Source organism: Gamsiella multidivaricata (genome assembly GCF_025024155.1).
Source record: "Gamsiella multidivaricata strain RSA 2152 chromosome Unknown BC939scaffold_165, whole genome shotgun sequence".
Classification (NCBI taxonomy): Eukaryota; Fungi; Mortierellomycota; class Mortierellomycetes; order Mortierellales; family Mortierellaceae; genus Gamsiella; species Gamsiella multidivaricata.
In genome coordinates this window covers 1-26,027 of record NW_026251873.1, presented here as the reverse complement: position 1 = coordinate 26,027, position 26,027 = coordinate 1, and the positions used below count along the sequence as shown (strand labels likewise).

At 50.0% G+C, this 26,027-nt stretch overlaps 9 protein-coding genes across 9 annotated transcripts; 1 reads left to right on the top strand and 8 right to left on the bottom strand.

The window, feature by feature from the left end:
- Window positions 1-155: 155 nt before the first annotated feature.
- BC939DRAFT_404699 (acetyl-coenzyme A transporter 1-domain-containing protein) lies at window positions 156-1,465 on the bottom strand (the record flags this gene model as incomplete). The annotated part of the gene is made up of 3 exons (XM_051552809.1): window positions 156-299; window positions 441-1,309; window positions 1,420-1,465. The coding sequence occupies 3 exons, from the start codon at window positions 1,463-1,465 to the stop codon at window positions 156-158; spliced, it is 1,059 nt and encodes a 352-aa protein (XP_051405914.1).
- Window positions 1,466-2,120: 655 nt separating this feature from the next.
- Window positions 2,121-4,296, bottom strand: BC939DRAFT_471296 (uncharacterized protein). The gene is made up of 6 exons (XM_051558210.1): window positions 3,850-4,296; window positions 3,682-3,743; window positions 3,405-3,552; window positions 2,955-3,315; window positions 2,776-2,844; window positions 2,121-2,702 (listed from the first exon to the last, which is right to left on the bottom strand). Exons 1-6 carry the CDS (start codon window positions 4,182-4,184, stop codon window positions 2,307-2,309), a joined length of 1,371 nt encoding a protein of 456 aa, XP_051405913.1. The 5' UTR covers window positions 4,185-4,296; the 3' UTR covers window positions 2,121-2,306.
- Window positions 4,297-7,039: 2,743 nt separating this feature from the next.
- On the bottom strand, window positions 7,040-8,062 carry BC939DRAFT_81777 (uncharacterized protein). The gene is made up of 2 exons (XM_051561927.1): window positions 7,797-8,062; window positions 7,040-7,641 (listed from the first exon to the last, which is right to left on the bottom strand). Exons 1-2 carry the CDS (start codon window positions 7,991-7,993, stop codon window positions 7,140-7,142), a joined length of 699 nt encoding a protein of 232 aa, XP_051405912.1. The 5' UTR covers window positions 7,994-8,062; the 3' UTR covers window positions 7,040-7,139.
- Window positions 8,063-8,215: 153 nt separating this feature from the next.
- On the bottom strand, window positions 8,216-10,179 carry BC939DRAFT_471292 (peroxisomal biogenesis factor 11). The gene is made up of 3 exons (XM_051558209.1): window positions 9,961-10,179; window positions 9,016-9,142; window positions 8,216-8,903 (listed from the first exon to the last, which is right to left on the bottom strand). The coding sequence occupies exons 1-3, from the start codon at window positions 10,123-10,125 to the stop codon at window positions 8,365-8,367; spliced, it is 831 nt and encodes a 276-aa protein (XP_051405911.1). The 5' UTR covers window positions 10,126-10,179; the 3' UTR covers window positions 8,216-8,364.
- A 319-nt stretch (window positions 10,180-10,498) lies between these two features.
- Window positions 10,499-12,106, bottom strand: BC939DRAFT_404707 (uncharacterized protein; the record flags this gene model as incomplete). The annotated part of the gene is made up of 2 exons (XM_051552810.1): window positions 10,499-10,901; window positions 11,004-12,106. The coding sequence occupies 2 exons, from the start codon at window positions 12,104-12,106 to the stop codon at window positions 10,499-10,501; spliced, it is 1,506 nt and encodes a 501-aa protein (XP_051405910.1).
- A 1,447-nt stretch (window positions 12,107-13,553) lies between these two features.
- Window positions 13,554-14,492, bottom strand: BC939DRAFT_81744 (uncharacterized protein). Its single transcript, XM_051561926.1, has 2 exons — window positions 13,958-14,492; window positions 13,554-13,838 (listed from the first exon to the last, which is right to left on the bottom strand). The coding sequence occupies exons 1-2, from the start codon at window positions 14,296-14,298 to the stop codon at window positions 13,721-13,723; spliced, it is 459 nt and encodes a 152-aa protein (XP_051405909.1). The 5' UTR covers window positions 14,299-14,492; the 3' UTR covers window positions 13,554-13,720.
- A 622-nt stretch (window positions 14,493-15,114) lies between these two features.
- Window positions 15,115-17,392, bottom strand: BC939DRAFT_471283 (uncharacterized protein). The gene is made up of 4 exons (XM_051558208.1): window positions 16,470-17,392; window positions 16,134-16,387; window positions 15,819-16,030; window positions 15,115-15,686 (listed from the first exon to the last, which is right to left on the bottom strand). Exons 1-4 carry the CDS (start codon window positions 17,361-17,363, stop codon window positions 15,271-15,273), a joined length of 1,776 nt encoding a protein of 591 aa, XP_051405908.1. The 5' UTR covers window positions 17,364-17,392; the 3' UTR covers window positions 15,115-15,270.
- Window positions 17,393-17,771: 379 nt separating this feature from the next.
- BC939DRAFT_508886 (uncharacterized protein) lies at window positions 17,772-21,687 on the top strand (the record flags this gene model as incomplete). Its single annotated transcript, XM_051561058.1, has 4 exons — window positions 17,772-17,861; window positions 17,977-18,123; window positions 18,227-19,325; window positions 19,421-21,687. 4 exons carry the CDS (start codon window positions 17,772-17,774, stop codon window positions 21,685-21,687), a joined length of 3,603 nt encoding a protein of 1,200 aa, XP_051405907.1.
- Window positions 21,688-22,050: 363 nt separating this feature from the next.
- On the bottom strand, window positions 22,051-23,787 carry BC939DRAFT_485609 (nucleotide-diphospho-sugar transferase; the record flags this gene model as incomplete). The annotated part of the gene is made up of 2 exons (XM_051559318.1): window positions 22,051-22,265; window positions 22,506-23,787. The coding sequence occupies 2 exons, from the start codon at window positions 23,785-23,787 to the stop codon at window positions 22,051-22,053; spliced, it is 1,497 nt and encodes a 498-aa protein (XP_051405906.1).
- Window positions 23,788-26,027: the final 2,240 nt, after the last annotated feature.

Sequence of the window (26,027 nt, the reverse complement as noted above, 5' to 3'; positions counted from 1 at the left end):
ATGCAACTGTGCTGCAATGAAGAATTAAGCAAAATAGTGCGTCATGGAAAGATAGGATGGCGTCCCAAGGTTTAGTATTGTTGATAGAAACATGCCCTTTTGAATACCATCACTAGGTTCAAGCCTTTCCCCTCATGCGGAGCAAATTCAGACGCTTACCTCGTGAAGGATGTTGTCACGGTAGTTGCGAGGACCAAGTAAAAGTAGGTCGAAGTGACTTGGCCATCTGCAGGGAATGATGCTACTATCAGCATTGCTACGATACAGCAGACCAAATGCGCGCAGAACGCATACAACCACTATGTACTCAAATGCAAATGCAAAGCATTAGCAAGCTGGAACAGAAGAAAGACAAAAAAAAAAAAGAATAAAGAAAAAAAAAAGAGAGAAGCAGCTATGAGAACGAGAGTGAACCTATCGACGACATATTCGAAACTTACTGGCTTGAGTGGCCGTGGTCCAGAACTCCAGCGGACTGCATAATATCCAAATAGAATCTGGAACGGAAAATCGATCAACACTGCGAGTGCCAAATCCTCCTTGCTAAATCCCTTCTCCAGCAGCTTCAGCGCCGTCACCGCTCCGTTCGCGATGAACCCAATCTTGGCTGTCAACAGCACGACCATCAACGACTTCATATGAGGCAGACGAATGATCTTCAAGATGATCTTGTACACGGACATGATGTCGATATCATCCTGTTCCGACTGAGAAGGCTCCTCTTTCTTCAGAAAGACGAGCCAGAGTGTGATCGCAAAGTACATCATCGACCAGAACTTGAGGTATCCTCCCAGGGGCACCAATCCCACCTCCTGAGGCGCCGACCGGAAGTACTTGTTGCTGAATTCCGGCGAGTTGAAGGCCAGAAAAACCGTGAACGATAGGAAGTATCCCGAGTTAAGTCCGATCGTTTGAGCAGTCGACGCATACGAGACATTGTCCTTTGACAGTAACGTCAATGCCCATCCATCGACTGCAATATCTTGAGTGGCCGAGAAGAAAATGAGGACGAAGAACACGGTCGTCAAGGTTCCGACCTCAACCTGATCCTGACCCATCCAGGTATCAATGTTGGTTCCCAGCCATAGGAACATGAACCCCGTCAGGAGCTGGATCGGAACAATCCAAGATTTGCGACGACCGATCTTCTTATTGTAGAGGGCGTCGACGATGGGCGACCAAAGGAATTTCATGCTGTAGGGGTAGTGTGCGAGTGAGAAGATCCCGATCTGGGAATAGCTCATCTTGGCCTTGAGTAGAAACGGGATACTGCCGAACGCCAATCCTACAGGGACACCCTGCAACAGATCTATCATCAAACCAACCAACCAACCAACCAATCGACCAACCCAGCTCCTTTGTTAGACAACAGTGCGAGAGGGTCTACCGCTTTATAGAGACGAATTGATGGTTCCTTACATAAAACGACCAAGAGTGCAAAGTTCCAGCTATCCTTGACAGACATGGGTGTCCTTATCTCGGGTTCCTTTTCGTCTGGTGCTAATAACGCATGCAGAGGTGTACGGTTTTCGGGTGTCGGAGACGGGGATCCTCTCCGTGTCAACATCAATTCCTCGCGCTCTTCATCTTCCAAAAGGGTCTCTCCTCTTGCCTTGCGCGCCCACATTGTTGTATCGCTATCCTACTCGAATTGAATATGCACGTATTGGTTTAGTGTTGAGCGTTGAGCGTTGAGTGTTGAGTGGCGGTGCCTGAAAAATAGAGACAGCCCCGTTTTGAGGGGGGGGGGGTCAAACGAATGCTGAGATGCACCGTTTGTGGATCAGTCTTCCTGCTCCTGCAGCTCCAGAGTAATGGCAGCAATGGCAGCAATGGCAGCGATGGTAGTGATGGCGGCAATGATGGAAAGGGGAAAGCGGAAAGTGGAAGGTGGAAAGTGGAGAGTGGAGAGTGGGGATGGATGCAAAAGGCAGGAAGCGGATAAGCAAAAGCTTATTTCTGGCACCCTCGTTCTTTTTTTATCGCTTCGGGGTCAGTTGGACCCGTTTCGGCCGTTCGAAAAGGTCTTTTCTTGCGGAGAAGAGTCGGCTGTGAGGTGTCCGCCGCGGAGGAGCGGGGGGAGTGGAGGTGGTTATTATTCTGGAACATATTATTAAAAGGCTCCACATGCCTATTTTTTATTCCAATCCAGCACATCTGCGCATTGCGCCGATGAATCAAGTCGGTGCTCTGAAAACATGTTCTGGCCACCTTTGGCAATCAATCATTGGAGACCACCTTGCTATTCTCAGCGACGAGTTCTGGTATCTATCGAAGGCACCACATCTAGACCCTCTCTCTTTGTTCTACGACACAAACCTCAAATCGATCAGCTCCTGTCTCTCTTCGGGCTCCCAACCCTCCTCCTCCCTCTCCAAGGCCGCTCCCGGGCCCATACTTCTTCCCTTGCGGCTCTTTCTTGCCTGCTTCACCTCTCCACGTTTAACCATATTCTCCCGGTACTGATCCAAGGCCTCTTCAATGCGCGCGGTCCAGCCGTCATGTTGGTAGGCCGAATCCGTAAACGCATACAGAATGTTATCCATGTCCGCGGGATCGAATCCTGAGGCGTTCGACACATCAATTCCAGTCGGGGAGATCTCGATCGAGAACCCATTCGAGCCCACGTTGATCTTATCGTAGTCGGGGGGCTGTACGCCTAGGATGTAGGCCAGCGGGATTGCGGCGATCGAATTGCGTTTCTGGAGGGAAGGAGAAGATTTTTAGACCTTGAAGAGGAAGGACGATTGGAGGCATGCACGATTGACTACTTACCAGTTGGTACTCGGCGTCGTACAGTTTGATGGCGCAGCCATCCAGCACTGCCCAGTACCGCTTCCACGACTGCCCTCAGTCGCAATATAAAAAAACATGTTAGAATTGACATCCATAACAATAAAAAAAAAGGCGTATTAAAGAGACGCAGTGGAGCAAACAAGAGCACATCAACTCACAGACATGCGAGGCCCGCGGGTCATGACCGTCAAGTTGCCCTGGTACAACACCTCGGTCTCCCATGCGTGGTCCTCGACGGGTTCCTCCAAGACATGTACGCCCATCATGATCACAATCTCGCAGTCAGTCTTATCTTTCGACTGGATCTTGTACGCAGACGGCTGAACGTCCTCTAATGAACCCAGGCGCTGCAGCTTATAGGTCCGTACGGACTGTTCCATTGTCTCCAGAGGCAGGGATAGGATCACACGGCCGAGATGCACAGTGTCGGTGTTCGAGAATCCGGCGATGGTCCCGAACTTGGTCGTGACAGGCGTGCCTATCACATCCAGCTCGATCTGGAAGGGTTTGTCGACGTCGCTGCGGGAAGAATACATCAAGCGTGTGTGAGAAACGTAGAGAAGCATGCAGAATCGGTGGTATTTTTCTTTTTTTTCGATGGAACTTACAACAAGAAGACCTCGTTCATGGTGGCGGTGTTACCGGGGCTGTCTTTGAAGGATCGCGTGGGGTGGGACATGCGCTCGACATCTCCGACTCGGATGTTGCACTCGATATCATAAATCTTTGAGCTCGCCCTATTGGTGACCTGCATCACTTTTTTTTTTTTTTGTCGTTGTTGTTGTTGTTGTTGTTGTTGTTGTTGCTCAAAAGGACATTAGCGACGACATTCATAATTCGCGACAAGGACTACAAGAAAGCAGAGGCGAGAAGCAAAGACCTTACACTTGACAAGAACAAGACCCGTTGCCTCGTTCAGGTTGTTGTATCCCGTCTTTGCAAAACTACTTCCAAGTGTTACAGACGAGAAAACTAAACATTAATAGCTGCATTTTCTTTTTCCCACTTGAACCAACCAAAACCACAATCTATCTGACGCTCATTGTGCCTTACTTCAATCCGGGAGCGACAAGTTCCTCCGAACTCTGCTGTCCATAATGTCCCTCCATCGCCTCCCACGCCCTCTCGGACTTGAGCACGTTACTCAACTGTGCCGATGCTGTAGTCGTCAACGGCATGCCACGCCCACCGCTCAAACATTCCCTCACCCACGCATGTCTCTCTGGGGAGAACTGATCCAAGCTCGCGACCGACAACGGGCAATGCACCAACGGCGGTTCCTCCTCTGCCTTCAGCCTCATGAAGGTCCTGTTATCGGACTGATACCCAAACCCAAGCGGACTCAACGAACTTCTCAAAAAGCTGCTCGCCCGCGCACGTTTACCCATCGGGAACTTTTGTTGTCGTTGTCGCTGTTGTTGTCGCTGTTGCTGTTGCTGTTGCTGTTGCTGTTGCTGTTGCTGTTGCTGTTGCTGTTGCTGTTGCTGTTGCTGTTGCTGTTGCTGTTGCTGTTGCTGTTGCTGTTGCTGTTGCTGTTGCTGTTGCTGTTGCTGTTGCTGTTGCTGTTGCTGTTGCTGTTGCTGTTGCTGTTGCTGTTGCTGTTGCTGTTGCTGTTGCTGTTGCTGTTGCTGTTGCTGTTGCTGTTGCTGTTGCTGTTGCTGTTGCTGTTGCTGTTGCTGTTGCTGTTGCTGTTGCTGTTGCTGTTGCTGTTGCTGTTGCTGTTGCTGTTGTTGCTGTTGTTGCTGTTGTTGCTGTTGTTGCTGTTGTTGCTGTTGTTGTTGCTGCTGCTGATTCTGAGAGAGGCCGCTCAAGCCGACAACGCTGCCATTCGAGGACGTGAGCGATGGGTTATCATCGCACGAGGTCTTGCTAAGGGTCGAGAGCGAAAAGTTGTTCAGCGACATACTATCCGATATCGAGTCCGACCAGGGCGTGTACAACCCCGCATCTGCATCGTGTTTACTCATCCAGGTCTCACAGAATTGCTGGCTCTTGATATGGGGACTCGAGATCGTCAGACCAGAGAGTCCCATGGATTTTCTCTTCTCGTTCAGGGTCGTTATCTTCTTGGTCTTCTTGTTGATGTAGTTCACAGGTATGACCAGGGCGTCCTGCAGGTCCTTGCCGAAGCGCTTGAACGCGTCGCTCTGCATGCTGTGTCAATCAAGTGGCGGAATATGTAAGGTGGAAAAGGGAGGGAAGAAGAGGGGGGAGGCTGTGCTGACGGCCTTTGAAAAATGGAAGTGGGAGGAAAGAGGGAGTCAAGGTATAGGTGGGTATATGAAGTGGATGGGGTATCTGGTACCGAAGTCCTGCCTGGAATAAAAAGAAAAAGAAAAGAAAAGAAAAAAAAGGTACGCGAATGGCGGAAGGCACAAAGGAAAAGGGAGTGGCAAAGTGAATAAAGCCGTGCGAAGGAAATCGGCTAGCGATGAAAAAGAGAACAGAAGACGATGGCGATAAAAGGACCAACGGGGGATGTAGTCCACAGCTAACGGACCTGTTCGTTCCAACAATCCTGCTAAGAATCCTCCCAGTAAGTCCTACCAGTAACTGGTCCTACTAGTCATCTCTGCACAGAATGCGTCAATGATCGCAGCAACATCCTGATTGATCCCGACCCCCGACACTGGGAAGACAAAATGTGCCGTGCAGAAAAGAGCGGCGGATGCACATGCTTACAGCGCCCACGTTTCTGTTTGTGCGACCACCGACCAGCGTCTCATTCGCGCTGCTGCGCCCATCAGATTCCACTCTCTCCTCCCCTAAAAGACATTGTCCCTACAGCACCCTCTTCCCTACCATAATCCTGATACACAGTCTCCCGCTTCATCGTTTTCCACCGCAAGTGACATGGGTCATCGCAATGCACGCTGTAACAGAGACTATTCCTTGCGACGGGGCAGATGGGGACGGTAGTCCGTGAGATTAAAGTGTTACATATTGAAGAGATACCATCATCCCCCTCTGTAGCTGGCGCAAATCAGACACACACACACACATGCACATCTTCAACATCCGTGCCATGGTCCATGTGCCACTCTGTCCTGGACACATCCATCCTGGCTGTTTGCAATCCAGACCGGACACCAGTACCAACCGAATACTTTTTTTCCCCCTCCCTTTTTCTTCTTTCTTCTTTTTCGTCTTTTTTCTTTTTCGTCTTTTTTTTTTTTTTTTTACATCAGCTATTGCATTCTGAATATGTACTGTACAAGTGAGGGACTTTATTTGTTCACAGTTTTGTATCCTGCCGTACCAATCCCTCTAATGAGCACAAAAGACAATATCCACAGGAGAAAATTAGTATGAAACCGCAAACAAACTTAAACTATTGAGAAAAGCAAAAAAAAAAAAAAAAAAAACCAGTGAATAGACTCTTACGAACGTACCTGTGGGCCGTGATCGGGGTGGTCCATTGGTGCCCAATGGCCGGCCTCCATTCGCAGCACCCGCATGTCCTCCAACTCCATTAGCGCCCCCCTTCATCCCCGGCTGTGCGCCATTTCCCCCTGCAGAGGATCCAGGCGGTGGCGGAGGACCAGGTGGGTGATGTCGATTCTGCTGCTCTAGCAATAAATAATGCATCTGCATCCGCAATCCATGACAAACAGCCCTCAAACTCTGGACCTCCTCCTGCATCCGCATGCTCTCCGTCATGATCGCCATGTTCTGCTTCAGCTCCAGGGATGCCAATCCGGCCGTCAGCGTCTCGATCTCTGAACGGATGCGCTCATTCTCTGAAATCAATAACTCATGGGTATCTGCAGCATTTCCGCCCGTTACGGCTCCTCCGTTGTTTGAGACCATTGACTCTGCTCCGATGCTGTTGTTCCTATACATGACATGCATCTCATTATCGCTGCTTCCGTCCATCCTAATCATCTCATAAGACTCATGCCTATCCAATATCTGAGGCGACGGCTGGAGATTGTATTGTGGATAGGTCATGTCCATGTATCCACGCATTCCTCCTGTGCTTCCGAAATAACCACCGCCCGCAGCCTGCTGTTGCTCCTGCTGCGTGATCAGCTGCAAGGACTCTGCCATCTGACCGACCTGATCGCGAAGTTGCTGAACCTGGGGTTTCAGATCATGGAAAATGCCCCGGAGCTGTTGATTCTCCTGTTCCAAGGCCTCCATTTTTGATTTCGAAAGTTCGAGGAACCCACGGATGGCCTCGTAAGGACATTGAGGTATATGGATCGCCTCCAGATCGAACCGAGGTCCTGTCCAGGGGCAGCCAAACTCTGAGAGCGTACACGGAATGATTTGTCGAGGACACTGCTTGATGTGCTCCAAATGTCGCAGTCGAGTCCGGGTCGTTTCGCAATGTGGACAGGTTACGGTCTCTGCTGGGCATGTTTTATGATGCTCCTATAGCCATTGTACAAACGTGTGTGAACATTGTCTCTGTTCCCTTTTTTTTTTTGGTTGGTTGGTTGGTTGGTCGGTTGTAAAGACAGCATGGATGGACGGTTCCTTACCGAGAGCTGCGATTTCTGAACCTTGGTATTGCACATCAAACAATCGACCCGCTTATAAGGACAACTCTCCATGTGTTCCGACAGATCCTTCTTGAGCAGTTTCTTGCGACATTCCTCAATTCGACAAAGCGTTCCAATGTAGACACAGTCGTCCTTGAGATGTTGACCCATCTGAATCCGCTGACATGTGTGGCCGCACCCGAGAGCCTTGTGGGGACAATAAACGAGCAATTCATCACAAATCCTAGAGAGTGCAATGACCTCATAGAGCGAGGATGGATCGATGGTCGTCCTGCAGAGTGGGCATCCGCTGCTGACCTCTAATGCCTGCAGGATACAGGGGCGACAAAATGTGTGTCTATGTGAACCGACGAAATAAATAAAAAAAAGTAAAAGAATCAGTTTGAGTGTCCTAAGAGGGGAGGGAACTGAATGAACCCAACAGCAGCGTCGGTTGGTTGCATGGACAAAAAAAAAAAAAAGGAAAGAAATGAATTGGCAAGACTCATTTACCCGCATGGTGCGCTGACTGGCTCTGTAAAGTACTCGCAGCAGACCGAGCACTGGAGACTGGTCTGGGTCGGCTCGACATATTGTAGACTGCGTGGATCGTACCGCGGCTCCTCTACTGCTGCGTCCTTGTCCTGCCTCTCAGTGTTGGTGTTGTGGCTAGTGGCGGTGCTCATCCTCCTGATGGTGTCTGCTGCCATTGTTTGTTGTGGAGGATGAATGCAAAGTGAGAGAGAGAGAGAGAGGAAGGGTTGGGCGGGAAATAAAAAAAGAGACAGAAGCGAGGAAGCATGTTCCTCGCATGTCAATCTAACCAGTCATCCCACGAACAGTCCTGCCGATCTTCCTTTTTGGCATGTGCGCATTTTTGGATGTTCTCAGGCCACATGAAGGCTAATGTAATTATCTCTTTCACTCCTGCCCCCCAATTGGTCTTGCTCAGGCACACAGGCATACATGTTTCTTTTATTCTTTTTTATTCAGGACAAAGGATGCCGCCACGCCAAAGTCATCGTTCTTCTTTTTTGGTGTGCGATAACTCAACGCTTCCATGATAGAAAAAAAAATCCGATTAGGACGACTTCCAGGCAACGTAGAACTGGGCCGCTGCAGCAATGCCTCCGAAAATACCGACACCCACATCAGGGAAGCTGCTCTTCTCCAAACTCCAGTGGACTGTCAGGGGCAAGTAACCCGTGTTGATGATCGTGTTGATGATAATGCCCTTCTTCTCAGCCCGCAACGCCGCCAGCTCGGTCTTGTACACCGTCTTGTCCGCAGGCTCGCCCGTCTCCTTGGCCTTCTTGTCCGCAGCCTTGATCTGACCCTGGATCGACTGGAGACGTGTCTTGTGCAAGCGGAACTCCTCTGCCAGGTGCACAAACTGTAATACAACATAAGCAGCCCAGAATCGGCAGGACCAGATCGCAATCTTGTTGGTCTTCTCCATCGAGATTGGGATGACCTCGTGAGCGCCAAGCCAGTAGATGTGCTCGAGAGGGTAGTAGATCAGGTTGCAGATGTTTTGCAGGCGATCGATAAGGAGGAGGAGGGGACTGGGCGAAGGCTGAGTGTCGACGTATTGCATCCACTGAATCAGCGGCAACAGACCTACAAGTCAAGAGATCAGGTCCGGTCAATTACTGCTTTCTTTTTTCTTCTTCTTTTTTTTCCTCGGCCATCACAGGCTGCATGGAGAGCAGAAGAACAGGAGGATATATACCATAGTAACGGAGGAGAATACGGAAATCAGAAATCGGACCAGCCAAGTTCTTGACACGCTGGGCAGTCGACTCCCTTCCGCGCTTCAAAAAGTACCAGATGAAGATCTTTGAAAAGTATTGTACGACCTATGAATCCCACAAACGAAAAAAAAATAAACATACACACACATATATATAATCTATCAGTTCATACACTTTATAAGCAGCGGGTAGAATAACTCGAGGAGGTGTGCCATGAAAGGTAAAGGGAGTAGCCGCGAGGGGTGGATAGATGAGCATTGGTTCGCCGGGAAAATACGGTTGCCCAGGCATTGTTCTCATGACTGAATCTGAGGTATCCACTGGGCCCGTGGGCATTTTTATGATTTGCGGGCAAAATATTCGTCTTCAATGTGTGGGGGATCTATCGGCAACACCCATAAGCTGTGGAGGAAGAGGAGGGGAGCAATTGAACGCTGTCAAGACTTCCATGTCGTCAAGAGGATAGATAGATCATCCATGCTGGAGGATGTTCAGAAGCCCTTATGCTTCTCTTGTGTCCCCAAAACACCGATCGGAAAACAGCAATAGATCCGTAGGCATTTCCAGCGCTGTACTTTTCTTTTTTCTTTTTTCTTTTTTTTTTCTCTGATCCCTGATGTGTCTCCTTTCCAATCCTTTATGAACCGATTTCATGTATCCTCCTGAGTATGTTGAAAGGTTCTCCATATCAAAGTCAACGCAATTGTACAGAGCTGATGAGAACAGATATGCCCGATGTTGCTCCGTGGTATAGGTGGTGTAGGTGAGAGGTCAAAAAAAAAAAACACGTTAAGGAGAGAGAGAGAGAATCCCTCCTAGACGAGAAGACCAAGCCAACGACCCTTGAAGACCCTATGCGACTGATCCCGGACGTCTGCGTACCCAATCCATGAGACAGGTCAATGAAATGTGGCGCTGTTTACCATGAGGGTCTTGTCCGTGCCGCGAACCTGGCTGAGGAAGCGGACGGTGTGGTCGAGAGTCTTGCTCTGGGGGAACAGCTTGCCGAGGGCAAGGATCGAGGGTGACTCCTTACGGAGGACGGGCGTGTGGACCTCTTCGGTCTCCTGTTTGGATGCCGCGACCATTGCTGATTCTTGATGTGGAGGAGGATGGAGAAGGATGGAGAGGGGAGAGGACGCAGGGTAAAAAAAAAGAGAACACCAAAAAAAAAAAAAAAAAAAAGTTCGCTTCAACTCTCCGGCCGAATCATCTCCGTGGCCGACACGTGCGAATAGTCAACGATCGCCCCCCATATGCCACTTCACTTGCAGGAGCCTAAGCACAAAGCGAAAGCTGCTCCCTAATGTGTTTCTTCACGAAACATAGGACAGTCTGCAGCATCTTTTATTGTCTATCGTTTATTGAACAAAAAGGTCTAACGTTTCTTTCGCATTCATAACAACAAAATAAAAGAAAGAAAAAAAAATGGTCATCAAGGGGAGGAAAAAGGTCGTTGGTCTAGTGCTGAGGTGGAACAGGTGTAGTTGCCGGATGTTGTGCGGGGTCATTATTATCATTATTGTTGTTCTGGTTGTCATTATGTATAGGCATTGCCTGCATCGTAGGCATATTCTGTCCGTTGCCGTTGCCGTTGCCACTTCCAGCCACCTGTGTCGATGCGAAGCTGTTGGGTTGCATAGACGCGTTCATCGATGCAAGCTCAACCTTGTATTCGAGCAGCCGCTTCTGCAGTTCGGGACACAACTCTACAAGCACCCGTCGAGTCGAAAAGCGGTAGAGGATTGCCATGTCTGTCACGAGCAGGCACTGCTTGATCTCCAATACAGCCAAGTTGGGGCACAGCTGCATCAATGCCCTGACGGATGCACTTGTCAGCATCGGACAGCTATTGAGCGAGATGCTAATCGAGAATAGGCATAGGTAGAAAACGTTAGTTGTTTCTTACCCCTTATTCTTCAAGAAAACCTCTCCTGTGAAATCAGCAAAAAGGGCATCTTCTTACCGGTGAAGCACTGAACGCGAGTATCGCGCGATCTCTATCACCGCTTCGTCCGTCATAGCGCATCCGGCCAATCCCAACGTATTCAGGTTGGTGTTCTTGGCAATCTCCACAATGCTCCTACCGGTCACTTTCGCTGCAGAACTGACGCGTCCAACATTCAAATGCCAGAGGTCGGGACAATGCTTCGCGACCAGGACCAGGGACTCGTCCGACACGTTCGAGCACGCTCGCAGATCCAAATGTTTCATGCGAGGACAGCGCAGCGCAATCTTACTGATACCAATGTCTGTGACCTTTGCGCAGCCAGGCATCAACAACTGCTGAAGCTGCGGGCAGTTCTCTGCCACGGAAACCACGATCTTGTCCGTTAGTCTTTCGCAGATATAAAACTCGAGGATCTGCAGGTTGTGGAACCAAGAGGTCAGCGGCATGATGTCCTTGTCCTCGACCAACTTCAGCTTGTGCAGCACAATCTTCTTCACCGCAGACGCTCGCTCGTATAGACGCTTCTGCATAGCCATCGGCGACATGATTGAATCCTCTCTAGATGCTTCCTGCTGCCCTTGAACAAACACACTGGTCTTCCTCTGTGGCTGGAATGGAACAATAGCGAGCTCAGAATGGGCGGTAAACAAAGTCTCCGTAGCGTTCGTACGCTTGCTGCACCTCTCAATTCCCAGGTGCTCGACTGTCTCGGTTCGCCTCAGCATGTTAATAAACAGCTCCAGCTTGGCCGGATTCTTGAATCGGATCTCGCGCCAGAGGGTCTTTTGGGCAACCAGGTACCACTGTTTCGAGACCAGCAGGCAATTGTGGATTTCGCGCTGTGAAAAGTCCTCCTGCGGGGTCATGTCCACCACAAACTGGAAAATCAAGTGCAGGATCTCTGGCAGCTGGATCGGCGAAGGTCGCTGCTCGCACTTGAGCAGCGGAGGGGCACAGACATTGCATCCAGCAGCCTTATTCCTGAAGGCAAGGTTGTTGCTGTCCGAAAGCAAACTTTGTCGACGGAGGTGACGCAAATAACGATGGCGTTTTACGGCCAAGCGGGCCGCTTCTTGTCGACGGCGGTGGATGTCCAGCTCCACGTCCGGGGTCAGCATCGAATCATGGGTCGAATAATAATCTCGACCAAGACATAGCGCCTCCTGCATATCGTTCTCGTCAAAATATTTATCAAGGTCGTTATCATCATCGTCATCCCCATCCTTCTCGTCCAAATCCATATCCTCATCGTCGTCATCGTATTCCTGTTCAAACTCATCCGCAGGATTGATTCCCGTCAAGTTGACAGCTGTCTCCTGCGACTTTGTCGAGAAGGCAGACCCACGCCTGGAGGTTGGTCCCGGCCCTGCGACCACAGATTTGAAAAAACTCAGTCGCCGCTTCATTGCTTCCTGCTGGTTGGCATTAACAGGAACGGTTGTTGATGTCGGGCCATGGCCTGTGAGATACTGACGGTATTGTTGGCTATTGCTAATGAATGTGCGATTCTTATCGCCGCTCTTGCGGTTGTAGTTCCCAAGGTCATAATGGATACTCTCTCCCGCAATACTGCTGGTCACCGAGGACCGCCTCTTGCCCATCCCACTGCCACTGCCACTGCTGCAATGGCCGCCTCCACTAGCACTGTTGGCAGCGCAATAAGATTGCATATTATCTCCTCCAATGCTGTAAGCGTACCCTGGTCGTACGCCATTGATACCTCGTCCGTACTGAACGACTGAACTGGCGACTGAGGACGTGCTAGCAGTGCTGTTGCTCCGTTTCTTGTAGCGAGCTGCCGGATTCGATTGTTGCCCAGGTGACGGATAATCCATGATCACCATCGGTCTGTTCCCACAGCTGCACTCGCACTCTTCGCATGATCCAGTCTCATCCGTCTGCGACGCTATATCGTGGTGGTCTTCATAGAACCCATGTGTGTACGCCGATGCATCCATCGCAGCGTTATTTAGGGGGGGAGCTCCATTGTTTCCGGCAAACACTTTGAAGATCCTTCGAAAAAAGGAGGGCGGCGGTCCAGAGGTGGCAGCAGTGGCTGAATGTGTGCGACTATGGTGTTTAGAGCGAAATTGAGTCTGGCGACGATTCTGCTGATAATCTGGCGACTGTCCGCGACTATCTGAAGACGAAGAGAACACAGACGAGGACACAGATGAGGACACAGAAGTGGAGGATTGGATGGTGAAATGACGTCCATGGTTCTTTGCAGTAGATGGTACAGGACAAGACGAGGTCGAGGCTGTGTGGCGATGGCAACGACGGTGTTGATGGTGCTCTCCCGCGACAACTAGTGTTCTGAAATTGGTATTCCTGGATGGCATCGCGCTGCTATCCTGGGTGTCAGTAGCCAGCGGCATGGGAACATCCGCAGGCGACATGTTTTGAAGGCGTGTTCCTGCAAGGTGGTGCTAAAAAAAAAAGGGTGAGATACGAGCTGCTGCTGACTGAGTCGGTCTTGGTAGTCTGGTAGAAGGAATAGAGTCTAGAAAGGAAGAGACTGATAGCGATCAATGAGGAAATGGGTCGTTAGTCATGAAGAGTGAGATTGTTTTTTTTTTTTTTTGTGTGTTGGCTGCGAGCAAAAAGAAAGAAAGGAGTGGGGAAGACTAATGATAAAGAAAGGAAGGGGAAAAGGAAGCGAAGCGGTGTGAAGTAAAAGAGTTGCTGGTTCACACTGACAGATCCGATGAGGAATGGACCTGAACGGTATATTATCGGGGCTTTATGTCCAACGGTGCAGATGCACAATGGTATTTTGAAGCTGTAATTGGGGAAAGAGGAATGAAATAAGATAGGCCGCCGTTGGAAGGAAGGGGAGGCACACGATGGCTGTTGCACGGCATTGTGGAGAGTGTGGGGGTGTAACGAGGGGGGATGCAGTATAAAGTCAGGAACGCGTCCGCAGGTTGCACAATTGATGTCGAGCGTTGTTTTCGTGTTAATGTTACCAGATGTGCAGTCTGACTGTAGGGAAACGAAAGGGAAGAAGAGGGGGTAAATGGAAGAGAAGGAGCGAGAGTGCGTGAGAGTGAGAGTGAGAGTATGGGAGAGTATGGGAGAGTGTGGGAGAGTGTGGGAGAATGTGAGAGAGAAACGGCGGTGGAGTAGAGAGTGAAGGGCAAGAAAAGCACAGGAGGAGAGGAGGGGTGAAGAAGAAGAAGAAAGAAAGAGTGAAGATAAAAAAGTAAATGCACAACGAACTACACCCCGTCTGTCTGTCTGTCTGTCTGTTTTGCCCTGCTGCCGCTGTCTTTGTTGTCGCGGTCTTGTCGCGGTCAGGCTTGGTCATTCACTTCACTCAACGCCGTAACATCCATACGAAACACGGCCCATTGCAACAGTGGAATACAGAGTACGTACAAGAGAGTATCCGCAACTCAACTAATAAACAACAAAACGCTACGCAACCCGGTCCCATCGTACACAACGAACACGGTCGCCGCAAGGGTGGAGGCGGTGAGTAGTCGCCGCCAGAGCAAGGCCTTGTATCCGTACAAGCTATCAGTCTCTCCAACAGAAACCGGAAGGTAATGATCTGAATGTCTCTCACCCCACCCCCACCCCCACTCCAACCCCAACCCCCGCCTCCCCCTCCCCCTTTCAATGAGAAGAAACAAAGAAGAGACAAATGTCTGCTATCCAAGTAGATTCTGACTAAGGATACAAGCGAATCTCATCAGATACGGAGGAGACTCCATAGGCCACAATGGGACATGACGCAGAGGGCGCCGTCCTGGCTATAACAACCTGCTTGTAACACTGGACAAAATTGGTTAATGCGTTTATTACAGTTCCGGTGCTTCGCCGGTAGTAAAAAAAACAAACACAAAAAAAAAGCGCGGGAAAGAGGAGGCAGCGTCTTGATGCGTGTGCATTGTGGAATCGAAACCAAGGTTTTATGGCCATGCACTTTATTTCTGTCATCTGCCGGATTCATTTCAATATTCGGTGTCCGATTCATTCGGATCCATTCCCCTTCTGGATGACACTGAATTGAATACGGATGTCGATACCAATCCATTAATGGGGGAATGGTGGCAAAAACAACGAGATCGATGAAGAACCGCAGCAGCGAAAAGGCTGAAAAAGGACCGACGAACAACCGTTAACTTATAAATACAGGAGGATGCTTTATAACAGTTGCAGCAATGAAGGAAAAAAAAAAGAAAAATGACGGCTACGAAAAACAAACTTCTATGGTCTTTTGGCATCAAGTGATGATGATGATGAAGTCTATTGATGAACCCTTCTCACCAATCTCTCAGGTCGTCCCCCTTGCGAGCTGCTTCAGTTTACGTGAGCAGAATGCAAATACCATCATACTGATGCCTAGTGCTGTCGACCCAACAATCGCAAACGCATGTGGGTTCGTTTCCAGGTAGTTGTGCAAGTTCATGCCGTACAGACTGGCAATGATTGCACCGCTCGACATGCCAAGCGTGCCCATCGCAATTCGGAGCTCAAACAGCAGCAGCTGGTTCCTGTTGGCTCCCAAAATAACATTCACAATCTCCTCTGTCGACTGCATCTGCTGCTTGACAATCGAGACTGTGTTCGCAATCTCTTCGACTTGCTTTAGGTAAGACTCGAGCAGGATCTCGATTTCTTCATGAGAGTCCGTCGTCCTAGGACGACCCAGCTTCTTTTCCGTCAGGTACATGTTGGCCAAATCTTCATCTACACATGACGACCGTTCGATAGTAAGCCGAGATAACTGTTAATTGAAACCATTGTGCAATAGGGGATATGACCATGATTACGGTCCTGCATAAATGAACGACAGTGGCGATTCCAGAGAGTTCCCTTTACCTTGATCCAGGAGTTCAACAAAAACATCGCGGATTAGTAGCGTCTTAGATTCGAACTGGGATAGCTTTTTGGAGTACTGCAAGAGCTCCTTCAGCTTGTTTTGGTCGATGCTTTCTTCCAGATGGGCCAACAAATTGGTGACAAAGTGGACCAGGACCTCCATCTCAGACTGCAATGAAGACAGTACTGAAATAAAGATTGCTTCCAATGCCCTGAGAGAACGAAGAGACAAAAGGAGCTATCGTGAGTGCGGGCTATCTCAAAAACGTGGCTCAACGCAAGTGCCGATTGGGTCGCGGAAGCAAATGGCTGTACCTAAATTCAAATGGAAGTCCACCTGCAGCGCTGGTGCTCATCCTCAGCTTCTCCTCTAGATCGTAAATAAAGATCGATTGATTATAACTGTCTGTAGATCCAAAAGAGTCGAACAGGACCACAAGATCGGCCTTGATCAGCGCCCGGATATGGCCAACGTTGACCAAAATGGCCTCGGGGCGCACAAGGATCACTGGCATCTGGTTGTTGAAGCTGCTGTCAATCTTGCGCAAGTCTCGTGCATGCAGTCCATGCTTCAAAGTGTAGAAAAGCATGTTAGACCCGTTACTTGTATCACCTTGCAGGTCATATTGGTAACCAGATTTGTTTCCTTACCTGCTGGCACAGATCACTCTTCAAAAATTCGCCCGCGGTCGTCTTAACGTTGCCCCTGTGATCAAACTCGGTGCAGCGCAACTTGATCTCGTTCTTGATGGTGTGATGGGGCACCGCTGCCATGGATCGCTGAAGTCGTGTGGCAGATTCAGTCAGCTTTGGCGGTGTTCCTTTCATAGCTGGCATAGTAGGCATGGTTGCCAGGGATCGTGGCTCTGGTCCGGAGGCCGAGGGTAGATAACGGAATGGCCGACGCCATGTTTGAAGAGCGTCGGTTCTTGTAACGGAATTCGAGCCGCTGAAGTTGCTGCTGTTGTGGTTGTTGCTGTGACTACTACTATTGGAGGAAGAGGTGTGATACCGAGACACCAACGTCTGCCGGTGGTGCTGCGGACGCAATTGAAAGAGTGTGCATTCGACAGAACCGGCTTTCCGGGACAAGGAGGGGCTCCGCCACGAAATATTTCCATTTTGAACAGTCCAGGGATTTGCCGCCTTGAAAAAATCTGTTGGACAGGAACCGCCACCATTGAGCGATCCTGTACTAGTCTTCTTGGTCCTCAGACATCCTCGGACGCTGTTGGTACCTGCACTGACAGCAAAGGATCTGAACCATATTAAGGAAGCAGACAGCGGCTCAGAAGTAGCACAGCTTTTGGTTCGAGAAAGGAAATCCGAATAAATCGACGAGCAGTCTGTTCCTGAGTGTTTTATCAAGGTCCTGGTATTGCCATTGAGGGGGATAGAGCGCAATTGCTGTGAGCTATGGCTGAATAGGTGACACTGCTGCTGCTTTACTACCCTGGGTAGCGCAATAGTGTCGATGATTGCTGGGGTGGGTGATACAAGAGAAAGGACGGGGTGTTGCAGCTGGCAACGGAGCGTGCCTCGCATCGCTTTTTTTTTTTTTTTTTTTTTTTTTTTTTTTAGATGGTCAAGTTAGGTCTGAAGAAGAGTGCGCAAGGTGGAGTTTGGTAACAAAGCTAAGAAAAAGCGGGAAAGGCGAACGCCGGCCTGAGTGAGGCAACAGTGGGAATGACCAAAGGAGAATGAGGGATTAACAATGGGAGCCGATAACGATAGCAAGCACCGAACTGTTTTATGCTCCTCTCAAGTCCGCCTCCCCAGGGATCGCCGCTCTCAGGATGGGATAAAAGACAGTCCACGTGCAGCATGATAAACAGTGAAGCCACACACCAACAGCTTTTTTTTTTTTTTTTTTTTCTTTGTGAAGCCCATGCCTGCCAGTGTTGCTCACTGTTCAGTCTCCTTGCTCGCTTGCCATCCCTCTTCACACTCAACATGGAAGCTCCTCAGAAGGCGCATCGCGCCAAGACCTCGGGCGCCAAGGTGAACAAGCACAAGAAGAATGCCGAAAAGAACAACCCCAAGGTAAAGCCCTGAACCTGTATTATGGTGCTGCCTTAGGAAAAAAGGAGCCAAGACAGCGATACTAACCGTTACTTCATCTTAAAACTGTTATCCCAAATGATGCCTGTACACATAGGCCTTCGGTTTTCTGTCAGGAAGAAAGGCGGAAAAGGCAGCTCGTCGTAACCTGGATAGGGACCAGACCAGGCTTCATGTCCCTCTTGTGGATCGCACGCCTATGGAGGCACCTCCTGTAGTCGTTGCTGTTGTCGGACCCCCAGGGGTAAGAACCCAGTCTTTCAGACAGCACATACTCATCAATCGGAGTGAGTCTCATGGAACTGGCGACTAATAGAAAAAAATTCCTTGAATCTTTCGTCGAATAGACAGGAAAGACGACGCTGATCAAGTCCCTGGTCAAAAGATACACCAAACACTCGCTTTCTGAAATCAAGGGACCCATCACCGTCATCAGTGGCAAAAAGCGTCGCCTCACCTTTATTGAATGCAACAACGACCTCAACAGCATGATCGATGTCGCCAAGGTCGCCGATTTGATTCTCCTGCTGATCGACGCCTCTTTCGGTCTCGAGATGGAGACCTTCGAGTTCTTGAACATCTTGCAAACGCACGGATTTCCAAAGATTATGGGAGTGCTGACACATCTGGACCGCTTTAAGAATAACAAGACGCTCAAGACGACCAAAAAGAAGCTGAAGCACCGTTTCTGGACGGAAATCTATCAAGGCGCCAAATTGTTCTATCTCTCAGGAGTCATCAATGGCCGGTACCCAAACCAGGAAATTATGAACCTCTCTCGATTCATTTCAGTCATGAAGTTCAGACCCTTGATCTGGAGAAACACGCATCCATACATGATCGCAGACCGTGTTGAGGATTTGACCGACCCGGAGATGGTGCGCCAGAACCCAACCTGCGATCGTACGGTGACACTCTACGGATATCTTCGTGGAACCAACATGAAGTCCGGCATGCGGGTACACATTCCGGGAGTCGGAGATCATTATATGGAGGACGTCAGCATCTTGGCAGACCCATGCCCACTGCCCGACAAAGTCAGGAAGCGTTTGGATGAGAAGCAAAAGCTGATTTATGCTCCTATGTCGGATGTCGGAGGCATCATGTACGATAAGGATGCTGTCTATATCAATGTCCCTGGATCGTTTACGAAAAAGAGTCAGATCGCCAAGAGCACCGTCACTGGTGGCAATGGTTCAAGCGACGAAGAACAGGAGGAAGATGAAGAGGAGCAGGACTATGAGAAGGGTCAGGGTGAGAGGATGGTCATGAACCTGCAGGACGCTACCGACACTCTAGCCAGTCAGCTCGAGGAGAGTGAACTCCGGATTTTCGCCGATTCGGCGCCCATGCGCGCAGGAGATGTTGAGGAGGATGAAGAAGAAGAAGACGAGAATGACTACGATCAGGATGACGAGAGTGAAGAAGAGTCCGCTGGCAGGAAGGGTAAGTCGCACTCCTTTCACGCGAACAGATTGCAAGTGCGTTTTAATCAGCTTGAAAAATCATTATTCTGACACACTCTGGTCGATTGAAAATAGGCCCTCGTGAGCAAAAGGAGACTGACAGCAACGGACGTGTCCGTCGTCGTGCCGTTTTCGGAGATGAGGACGACGATGTCGAAATGGAGAGCGGCGACGAGGAGGAGGAGGAGGAGGAGGATGAGAACGAGGAAGAAGACGAGGATGAAGAGGAGGAGGGCTATGGTTCAGCAAACAGTCGCAGGAAATACAAGTCCAAATTCGAAGCCAAGCACAAGATCGGAAAGAAGAACGACTCGGACTCTGACGGCGAGGAAGATGTTGCCTTTGCGGAGAGTGACAGCGATCTTGGCGATCTGTCGGGCGAAGAAGATGAGGATGAGGACGACAGTGCGTTGCGGTGGAAGGACAACTTGATGGCCAAGGCCGAATCTGTATTCCACTCCAAGCGTCGACCTAACTTGATGCGCCTCATCTATGGCGACCGCAAATACACACCGGAGCAGATCATTAGTGGAGATATTGAGGAGGCGCCGCTAAAGTTGACGGGTGACAAAGACGAGGAATCTGACGAGGGCTTCGGAACTGGACCTGGCACCGGTGCTGAGGACGACAGCGAGGACGAAGGCGATTTTTTGACGCTCAAAAAAGAGGAATCCGATACCGCTATCGCACAGACGATTGACTCGTGTAAGACCACATTGGAGTTCAACGACCTGGAGGAGTGGGATGACGATGAAGTCAAGGAATCCATCCGCGATCGCTTCATCACAGGATCTTTAGACGTACCTGGAGCTGGCGCTGGCGCAGGAGGAGACGAAGACGAGGCCTTTGGTGACTTTGAGGATCTGGAAACCGGTGAGAAGGTCGAGGGTGGAGACGAAGAATCCAGCACAAAGCTAGGCGAAGAAAAGTCGTACGAGAACATGACTCGCGATGAGATTGCAGCCAAGAAGGAGCAGCTCAAGAAGAAGTTCGAGGCTGAGTACGGCGATGAGGATGAGGAAAAGAAGGATTTTTACGATGAAATCAAGGGTGACATGGCCAAACAACAGCAGATCAATGAGGCCGAGTTCGAGGACGACGACCCAATGACCCGTGCCATGGTCGAGGGCTTCCGTCCCGGAACCTACGTCCGCATCCTCCTTAAGGACATGCCCTGCGAGTTCATTCAACACTTCCAGCCCGAGTACCCCATCATCATGGGAGGTCTACTCCCTGCGGAAGAAAATTATGGGTTCATCCAGGTCCGTATCAAAAAGCATCGTTGGCACAGAAAGATCCTCAAGACCAACGATCCTCTGATCTTCTCGTTGGGTTGGCGCCGTGTCCAAACCATGCCGATCTACTCGCTGAACGACGGAACGCGCAACAGGATGCTCAAGTACACCCCCGAGCACATGCATTGTCTTGCAACAGTCTATGGCCCCATCCACCCACCCAACACCGGTTTCTGCTGCGTACAAAGCGTTTCTGACGGCACTTCTTCATTCCGAATCTCGGCTACGGGGGTTGTTCTGGATATTGATCACTCGGTCGAGATCGTCAAGAAGCTGAAACTGACCGGTCACCCATACAAGATTCACAAGAACACGGCGTTCATCAAGGACATGTTTACGTCTGCACTTGAGGTCGCCAAGTTCGAGGGAGCCAACATCCGGACAGTCTCTGGAATCCGCGGTCAGGTCAAGAAGGCGCTCCAGAAGCCCGATGGACATTTCCGTGCAACATTCGAGGATAAGATACTGATGTCCGATATCGTCTTCCTCAGGGCGTGGTATCCGATCAAGCCCAAGAAGTACTGCAACCCTGTGACATCGCTTCTCTTGGCGAAGAAGAAGGAGTGGCAGGGCATGCGGTTGACGGGACAGGTCCGCCATGAGATGCAGATGCAGACACCACAGAATCACGACTCTGTGTACCGACCTATAGAGAGAATGACACGACGATTCAATACTCTCAAGGTGCCGAAATCGATTCGTGCATCGTTGCCCTTCGCGTCCAAGCCTAAGCTATTGCCGAAGCAGAGGAAGCCCGGTTTGATGCAGCGTCGTGCTGTGATGTTGGAGCCCGAGGAGAAGAAGATCTACACGTTGATGCAGCAAATTAACACACTCAAGCACGAAAAGGATCGGAAGAGGGCCGAGAAGGAGAAGGAGCGCAAGTCCGTGTACGAGAAGAAGAAGGCCAAGGAGACCGCCAATTATGAGAATCGCGTCAAGCGCGAGCGCAAGGAGGTCTTCCGAACCCAGGGCAAGGAACAGAAGCGTCAAGCCCTCAAGGAGGCTGGAGGACGGAGGAAAAAGCACAAGGGCTCGGACGATTAAGAAAGATGGATCTGTGAAACGAACGGCGTCATCCAGATCGCGATTTGCATTCTTGATATCTTTAGAGCATCGTTATTACTATTTTCTTTTTCTTATAAATATATCATCGCATTATTATCACTAGAAATACTGCAAACATTTCCCAAGAAGATGTTCATCGATCAATGAGATGGTTCGATATTACTCCAGATTCATTTATCTTTCTATGCGATGGTCTATGTATGTTTATGCAGTGGTTGATGAGGGTATGGAGGAGAATGTATGGGGGGGAGGATGAATGGATGCGAGGTGGATTATGAGGATCGTTCAAGATAAGAACCGGAAAGGAGGAAGGAAAAAAAAAAGAAAAGACTACAATTACAATTACAAGTATCCTGATCGTCTTTGGCTGTTCGCCGGAGCGCCGGATCCTCCGCGTCCGTATTCCTCTATTGTTGGGTCGTAGACATCATAGTACTCCCCATGAGAGTTGTTCGCATGCATCGACGACAGGGCCGCATCCGATTGTGCAAAGTACTGAGCCAGCTCGTCGTCATGATTGTACTCGTACACATCCGGATCCATTTCGGGACTCTTCCCTGTCGCCACTGCTGCTGCTTGCGCCTGTCGTTGCTGTGCCTGACTGAAATGTCGAATAAGATCCGCGCTTCCAGGCGATGTTGGCCGAGAGATCTCACCCGTGAACGACTGCCATTGCGATCGTTGCTGGTCCTCATATGCGGTCGCGGCAGCAGCAGCGGCAGCAGCGGCAACGGCGGCCTGCTCAGCGGCAGCGTTGCTCATGTCGTACGATCTCTTCTCCTGCTGACCATCCATACCCTGGTGGTCCATCTCCCGTAGAGCCTTCTCCTTCTCCGCAGCGGCTTCTGCAGGGGTCTGATCGATACCCGCTCGTGTGCCCCAACCGACCTCGTGCAGCGTGAAGAGCGCATAGAGCTTCATGATCGCAAAATAGTATCCAAAGATCAAGAAGGCCGGCACCCAGATAATGTCCTGGGGCCGCTTGAACAGATGTGGCAGGAGCTTAATGATTCTAGTCATCATCAGCCAGACGACATAGGAGATGATGATGTCCCAGATCGGCAAGTGGAACTTGCCCTCGCAGGCCATGACGATGACGGAAATCGGGCCGGAGAGCAGAGTAATCGGGTTAAAGATCTTGTCGACCATGGTGAAGGCCACATAAGGATGTCGTCTCCAGATCACGCGTTCCATGAACAGGGAACGGAAGTCGGATCTCCAGGTGTTTCGGGTCCAACGCAAGACCTGCTTGACAAACCGCCAGTTGTTCTTGAAGGTCGAGAGCAATTCAGCCTCTTGACAGATCTGGACGTAGGTATTCCAGCCGTAATAGACCATCCAGCGCGTCAAGAACTTGTCGTCTCCGGAGTTGAGGGGGTACTTGCCCAACCAGAAATCGTGGGTGAATTGGTATTGGAACTGAGGGTCCTGCAGGATACATGTGCGGTAGGCGGCCGTGCGACCGGACAGACAGCAGATCCCGCCATCGATATGGGTCGATGCAGCAATCTCGATGTTACGGATCGTGAGACGGAAGCCCGCGAGGACCTCCCATACGGTTTGGTAGCGACCCACGGATTTGACGGTCTGCGAAGTTCCGACGCCGCCCATGTTGGGGTCCTCGAAGCAGGCAAGGATGTACTCCAGACACCTTGGTCCCCAGATAGCGTCGTCGTCTGCGAATACGATGATCTCGCTCGTCGTGTTCCTAATACCCTCGACCATCTGTAACCGCTTGTTGGCCTTGGGCACCGTCAGGACTCGGATGCGGGCTGGATCGACCGAATTGGCCAGTTCCTGCAGCGGCTCCCTCATCTTTGTCTCCGTGATGATGATGATCTCCTTAGGGTTGTTGGCGAGCCAGGAGTGTGCTGCCTCCTTGAATTCCTCTCCGGCATCGATGGTGGGGACGATGATGGTGACATCGTATTCGGGGCGGTAGGTCGGGTTGGCCTTGGGCATCATTGGGCGATAGAAGAAGTAGGCGAGTAACTTGATGATGAACCAGAGATAGCGATAGAATCCGACCACTCCCAGTGGTACGAACACTGGGAAGAGGTCTTTGGTGAGATACAGCATCTTGGAGGCGAGGTGTTGTTGCTGTTGTTGTTGTTGTTGTTGTTGTGAAGACTAAGGATGCTGCTGTGCTTTGTTGCGATTAAGGCTGTGAAAGCCGTTTAATGGGGAGAACTGGGATATAGTATAGGAGGACCAGATGAAGTGTGATAAAAAAAAAAATAAAAAAAAAACGAGCGAGATAAGAAGGGGAAAAGAGAGAAGAGAGAGGGATCGGAGAAGGAGGTCAAGGAGGAGGAAAGGTTTAAAAAAAGAGAGAGAGAGAAGGTAAGAGAAAGTAAGGAGGGAAAAGGGAGCTGCACCGTATGGAAGCGCTTGTGTGCTGGCGAGCTGGATGAGTTGGGATAAAGACGGAGGTGTCAGTAGGCAGAAAATATATATAATGAAAGCGCGTCTTGACTGAAACAAAAACGCCAATTAGATCTTCGAGGCACCTTTTTTTGGAAAGTAGGAGCAGACAGGAGGAGTGGATGGGAATCTCAGTTGCGATGGGAGGTGTGCACTCACCGAGGGACTAATGAGGAGGAGGAAGGGATCGTTACAGGAGCGGGGATGGGGTTGCAGGTCGGCGGCTCAGAGGGAGGGTAAGCCAGGAAGAGAGAGAGAAGGGCAGGGGGCGTGAAGGATGGACAAAGAAGAAGAGGAGGAGAAAGGTGTAGCTGTCCTAATTGTACTCCACAAAGCACAGGCAACAAGACAATAACAACTCTTTAGACTGTCTTCTTTGAATGCACACCCACCAGTTATGTTGCCCATCCCACATGGGAATGTTTGCCCCTGTGTACATGTATACTATATTCGTTTATATCGGTGTCTTCATTTCATACCCACCTGGGCACCGCATTTGCCAACTCGCTCTAGTTCGTTTTCGTTATATAAATAGCCCAACCTGAGTGTTCGCCCTTGTCGCTGTACCCGATGTGGCCAGTGCTTTTTTTTTATCCGACATTTCACCGCCCCATCATCCTCTCATTATCTGTGTCAGCGTGCCTCTGGATGCCAAGTATCCATCATGATCTCAAGGCTAAAGCCTTTCTATATTTATGTATTTATGAATCAGGACGCGCTATCATTGTCATGCGGCCTGGCCGCTCGCGTTGTAACTTGAATATTGGCTACGATCTTCGAAGGTTTATTCTTTAATAGCCCGGCCCAGCATCCAATCGGTCGTGTCGTACGAAATAATGCCGATATCGCACGCTATCCACCTGTGTAGCTAAAGAACTGCTTTATCCGGCCATGCCTTGGTCATGGACCCAACCCTGCATCCTTCTCAGGGCCTGACCCCTCACGCGGGATTCGAACGTTGTAAGCACGTTGCAAAATGACATTGAGCCATGGTCACCCCATCAGATCATCAAACCCTTATGTACCTATAAATAAAAATAGGAGACGTTTCTGTACCTGGTGCCGACTATTCGAAGAAAACTCAGCTCTACGGAAACCTCGACTATGGGACAAGCGACAGGTCCACGTACTATAAAGATCTTCCACCAGCCCTTGTACATGTACATCAGATTTGAAAGGCGCTTTCCTAGCTAGTACTGATTCAAATTAATAACGAGATCTGCTGAAGCACACACTCGGAAAAAAGAAAGGGACGGGCCCCCTTTTGGTCCGCCTGTACTCCAATTTGGCAAAATTACAATTGCTCTGAGACAGCCAGACATCGCCCCGTTCATTGTTCATGACGTTGATAGATTAACTCTCAAACCTATGCCGATCCAGTACACATCATGCTCCAAGCACACCCACAGCCTTATTAACGAAGACCGTCCAAGGCAGGCGAGCATTAGCGGAATGTATCCCATACCCTTAGTATCTTGGTTAAATGTAATAGCTCCTACGCCAGGTCTTTATATCCCAGAGGTGCTCCAAAAGGGTTTCCTGGTAAGCGCTCCCATGATCCAAAAAGCCCGGTGATGCACAGTAAAAAAAACCATGAAGTGCCAGCATTGCTAAAATAGGAGCAGTCGATATCCAAATATGGATCTGCAATGGACAACGTGCGTGGCTGATAAGTCCATGTCCGGCCATAAAATTAGAAAATGGAACCATTAATGAGAGCCCTATGCCTCACAATCCTCATTTTAACCTTGAAAACTTGGACCCGTCCCAGTACCCTCATGGTCGTCCACTCCTGCTATCTCGCAGCATCGTCTGAACAACCGAGGTGAATGAGGGTGAGAGGTAGGGGAAGCTCCAGCCCGAAGTCCGGCCGAGGCACGCGCTACTGAGTGGAC

Bases quoted from the DNA above. Each gene is read 5' to 3' on its own strand.
- BC939DRAFT_471283 (XM_051558208.1), bottom strand. From the start codon at position 17,363: ATGCGAGGCACGCTCCGTTGCCAGCTGCAACACCCCGTCCTTTCTCTT. The intron at 16,031-16,133 runs GTACAGCCATTT...TCGTTCTCTCAG, and splicing joins GGACTTCCATTTGAATTTAG to GGCATTGGAAGCAATCTTTA. The intron at 15,687-15,818 runs GTAAAGGGAACT...CGTCATGTGTAG, and splicing joins TGTTGAACTCCTGGATCAAG to ATGAAGATTTGGCCAACATG.
- BC939DRAFT_471292 (XM_051558209.1), bottom strand. From the start codon at position 10,125: ATGGTCGCGGCATCCAAACAGGAGACCGAAGAGGTCCACACGCCCGTC. The intron at 9,143-9,960 runs GTAAACAGCGCC...TGGGATTCATAG, and splicing joins GCACGGACAAGACCCTCATG to GTCGTACAATACTTTTCAAA. The intron at 8,904-9,015 runs GTATATATCCTC...CTTGACTTGTAG, and splicing joins TATTCTCCTCCGTTACTATG to GTCTGTTGCCGCTGATTCAG.
- BC939DRAFT_81744 (XM_051561926.1), bottom strand. From the start codon at position 14,298: ATGACCAAGCCTGACCGCGACAAGACCGCGACAACAAAGACAGCGGCA. The intron at 13,839-13,957 runs GTAACATTAACA...GCCGTGCAACAG, and splicing joins ACAGTCAGACTGCACATCTG to CCATCGTGTGCCTCCCCTTC.
- BC939DRAFT_471296 (XM_051558210.1), bottom strand. From the start codon at position 4,184: ATGGGTAAACGTGCGCGGGCGAGCAGCTTTTTGAGAAGTTCGTTGAGT. The intron at 3,744-3,849 runs GTAAGGCACAAT...AACACTTGGAAG, and splicing joins CTTGTCGCTCCCGGATTGAA to TAGTTTTGCAAAGACGGGAT. The intron at 2,845-2,954 runs GTGAGTTGATGT...GACTGAGGGCAG, and splicing joins CCCGCGGGCCTCGCATGTCT to TCGTGGAAGCGGTACTGGGC.
- BC939DRAFT_81777 (XM_051561927.1), bottom strand. From the start codon at position 7,993: ATGGCAGCAGACACCATCAGGAGGATGAGCACCGCCACTAGCCACAAC. The intron at 7,642-7,796 runs GTAAATGAGTCT...CGGTTCACATAG, and splicing joins CCAGTCAGCGCACCATGCGG to ACACACATTTTGTCGCCCCT.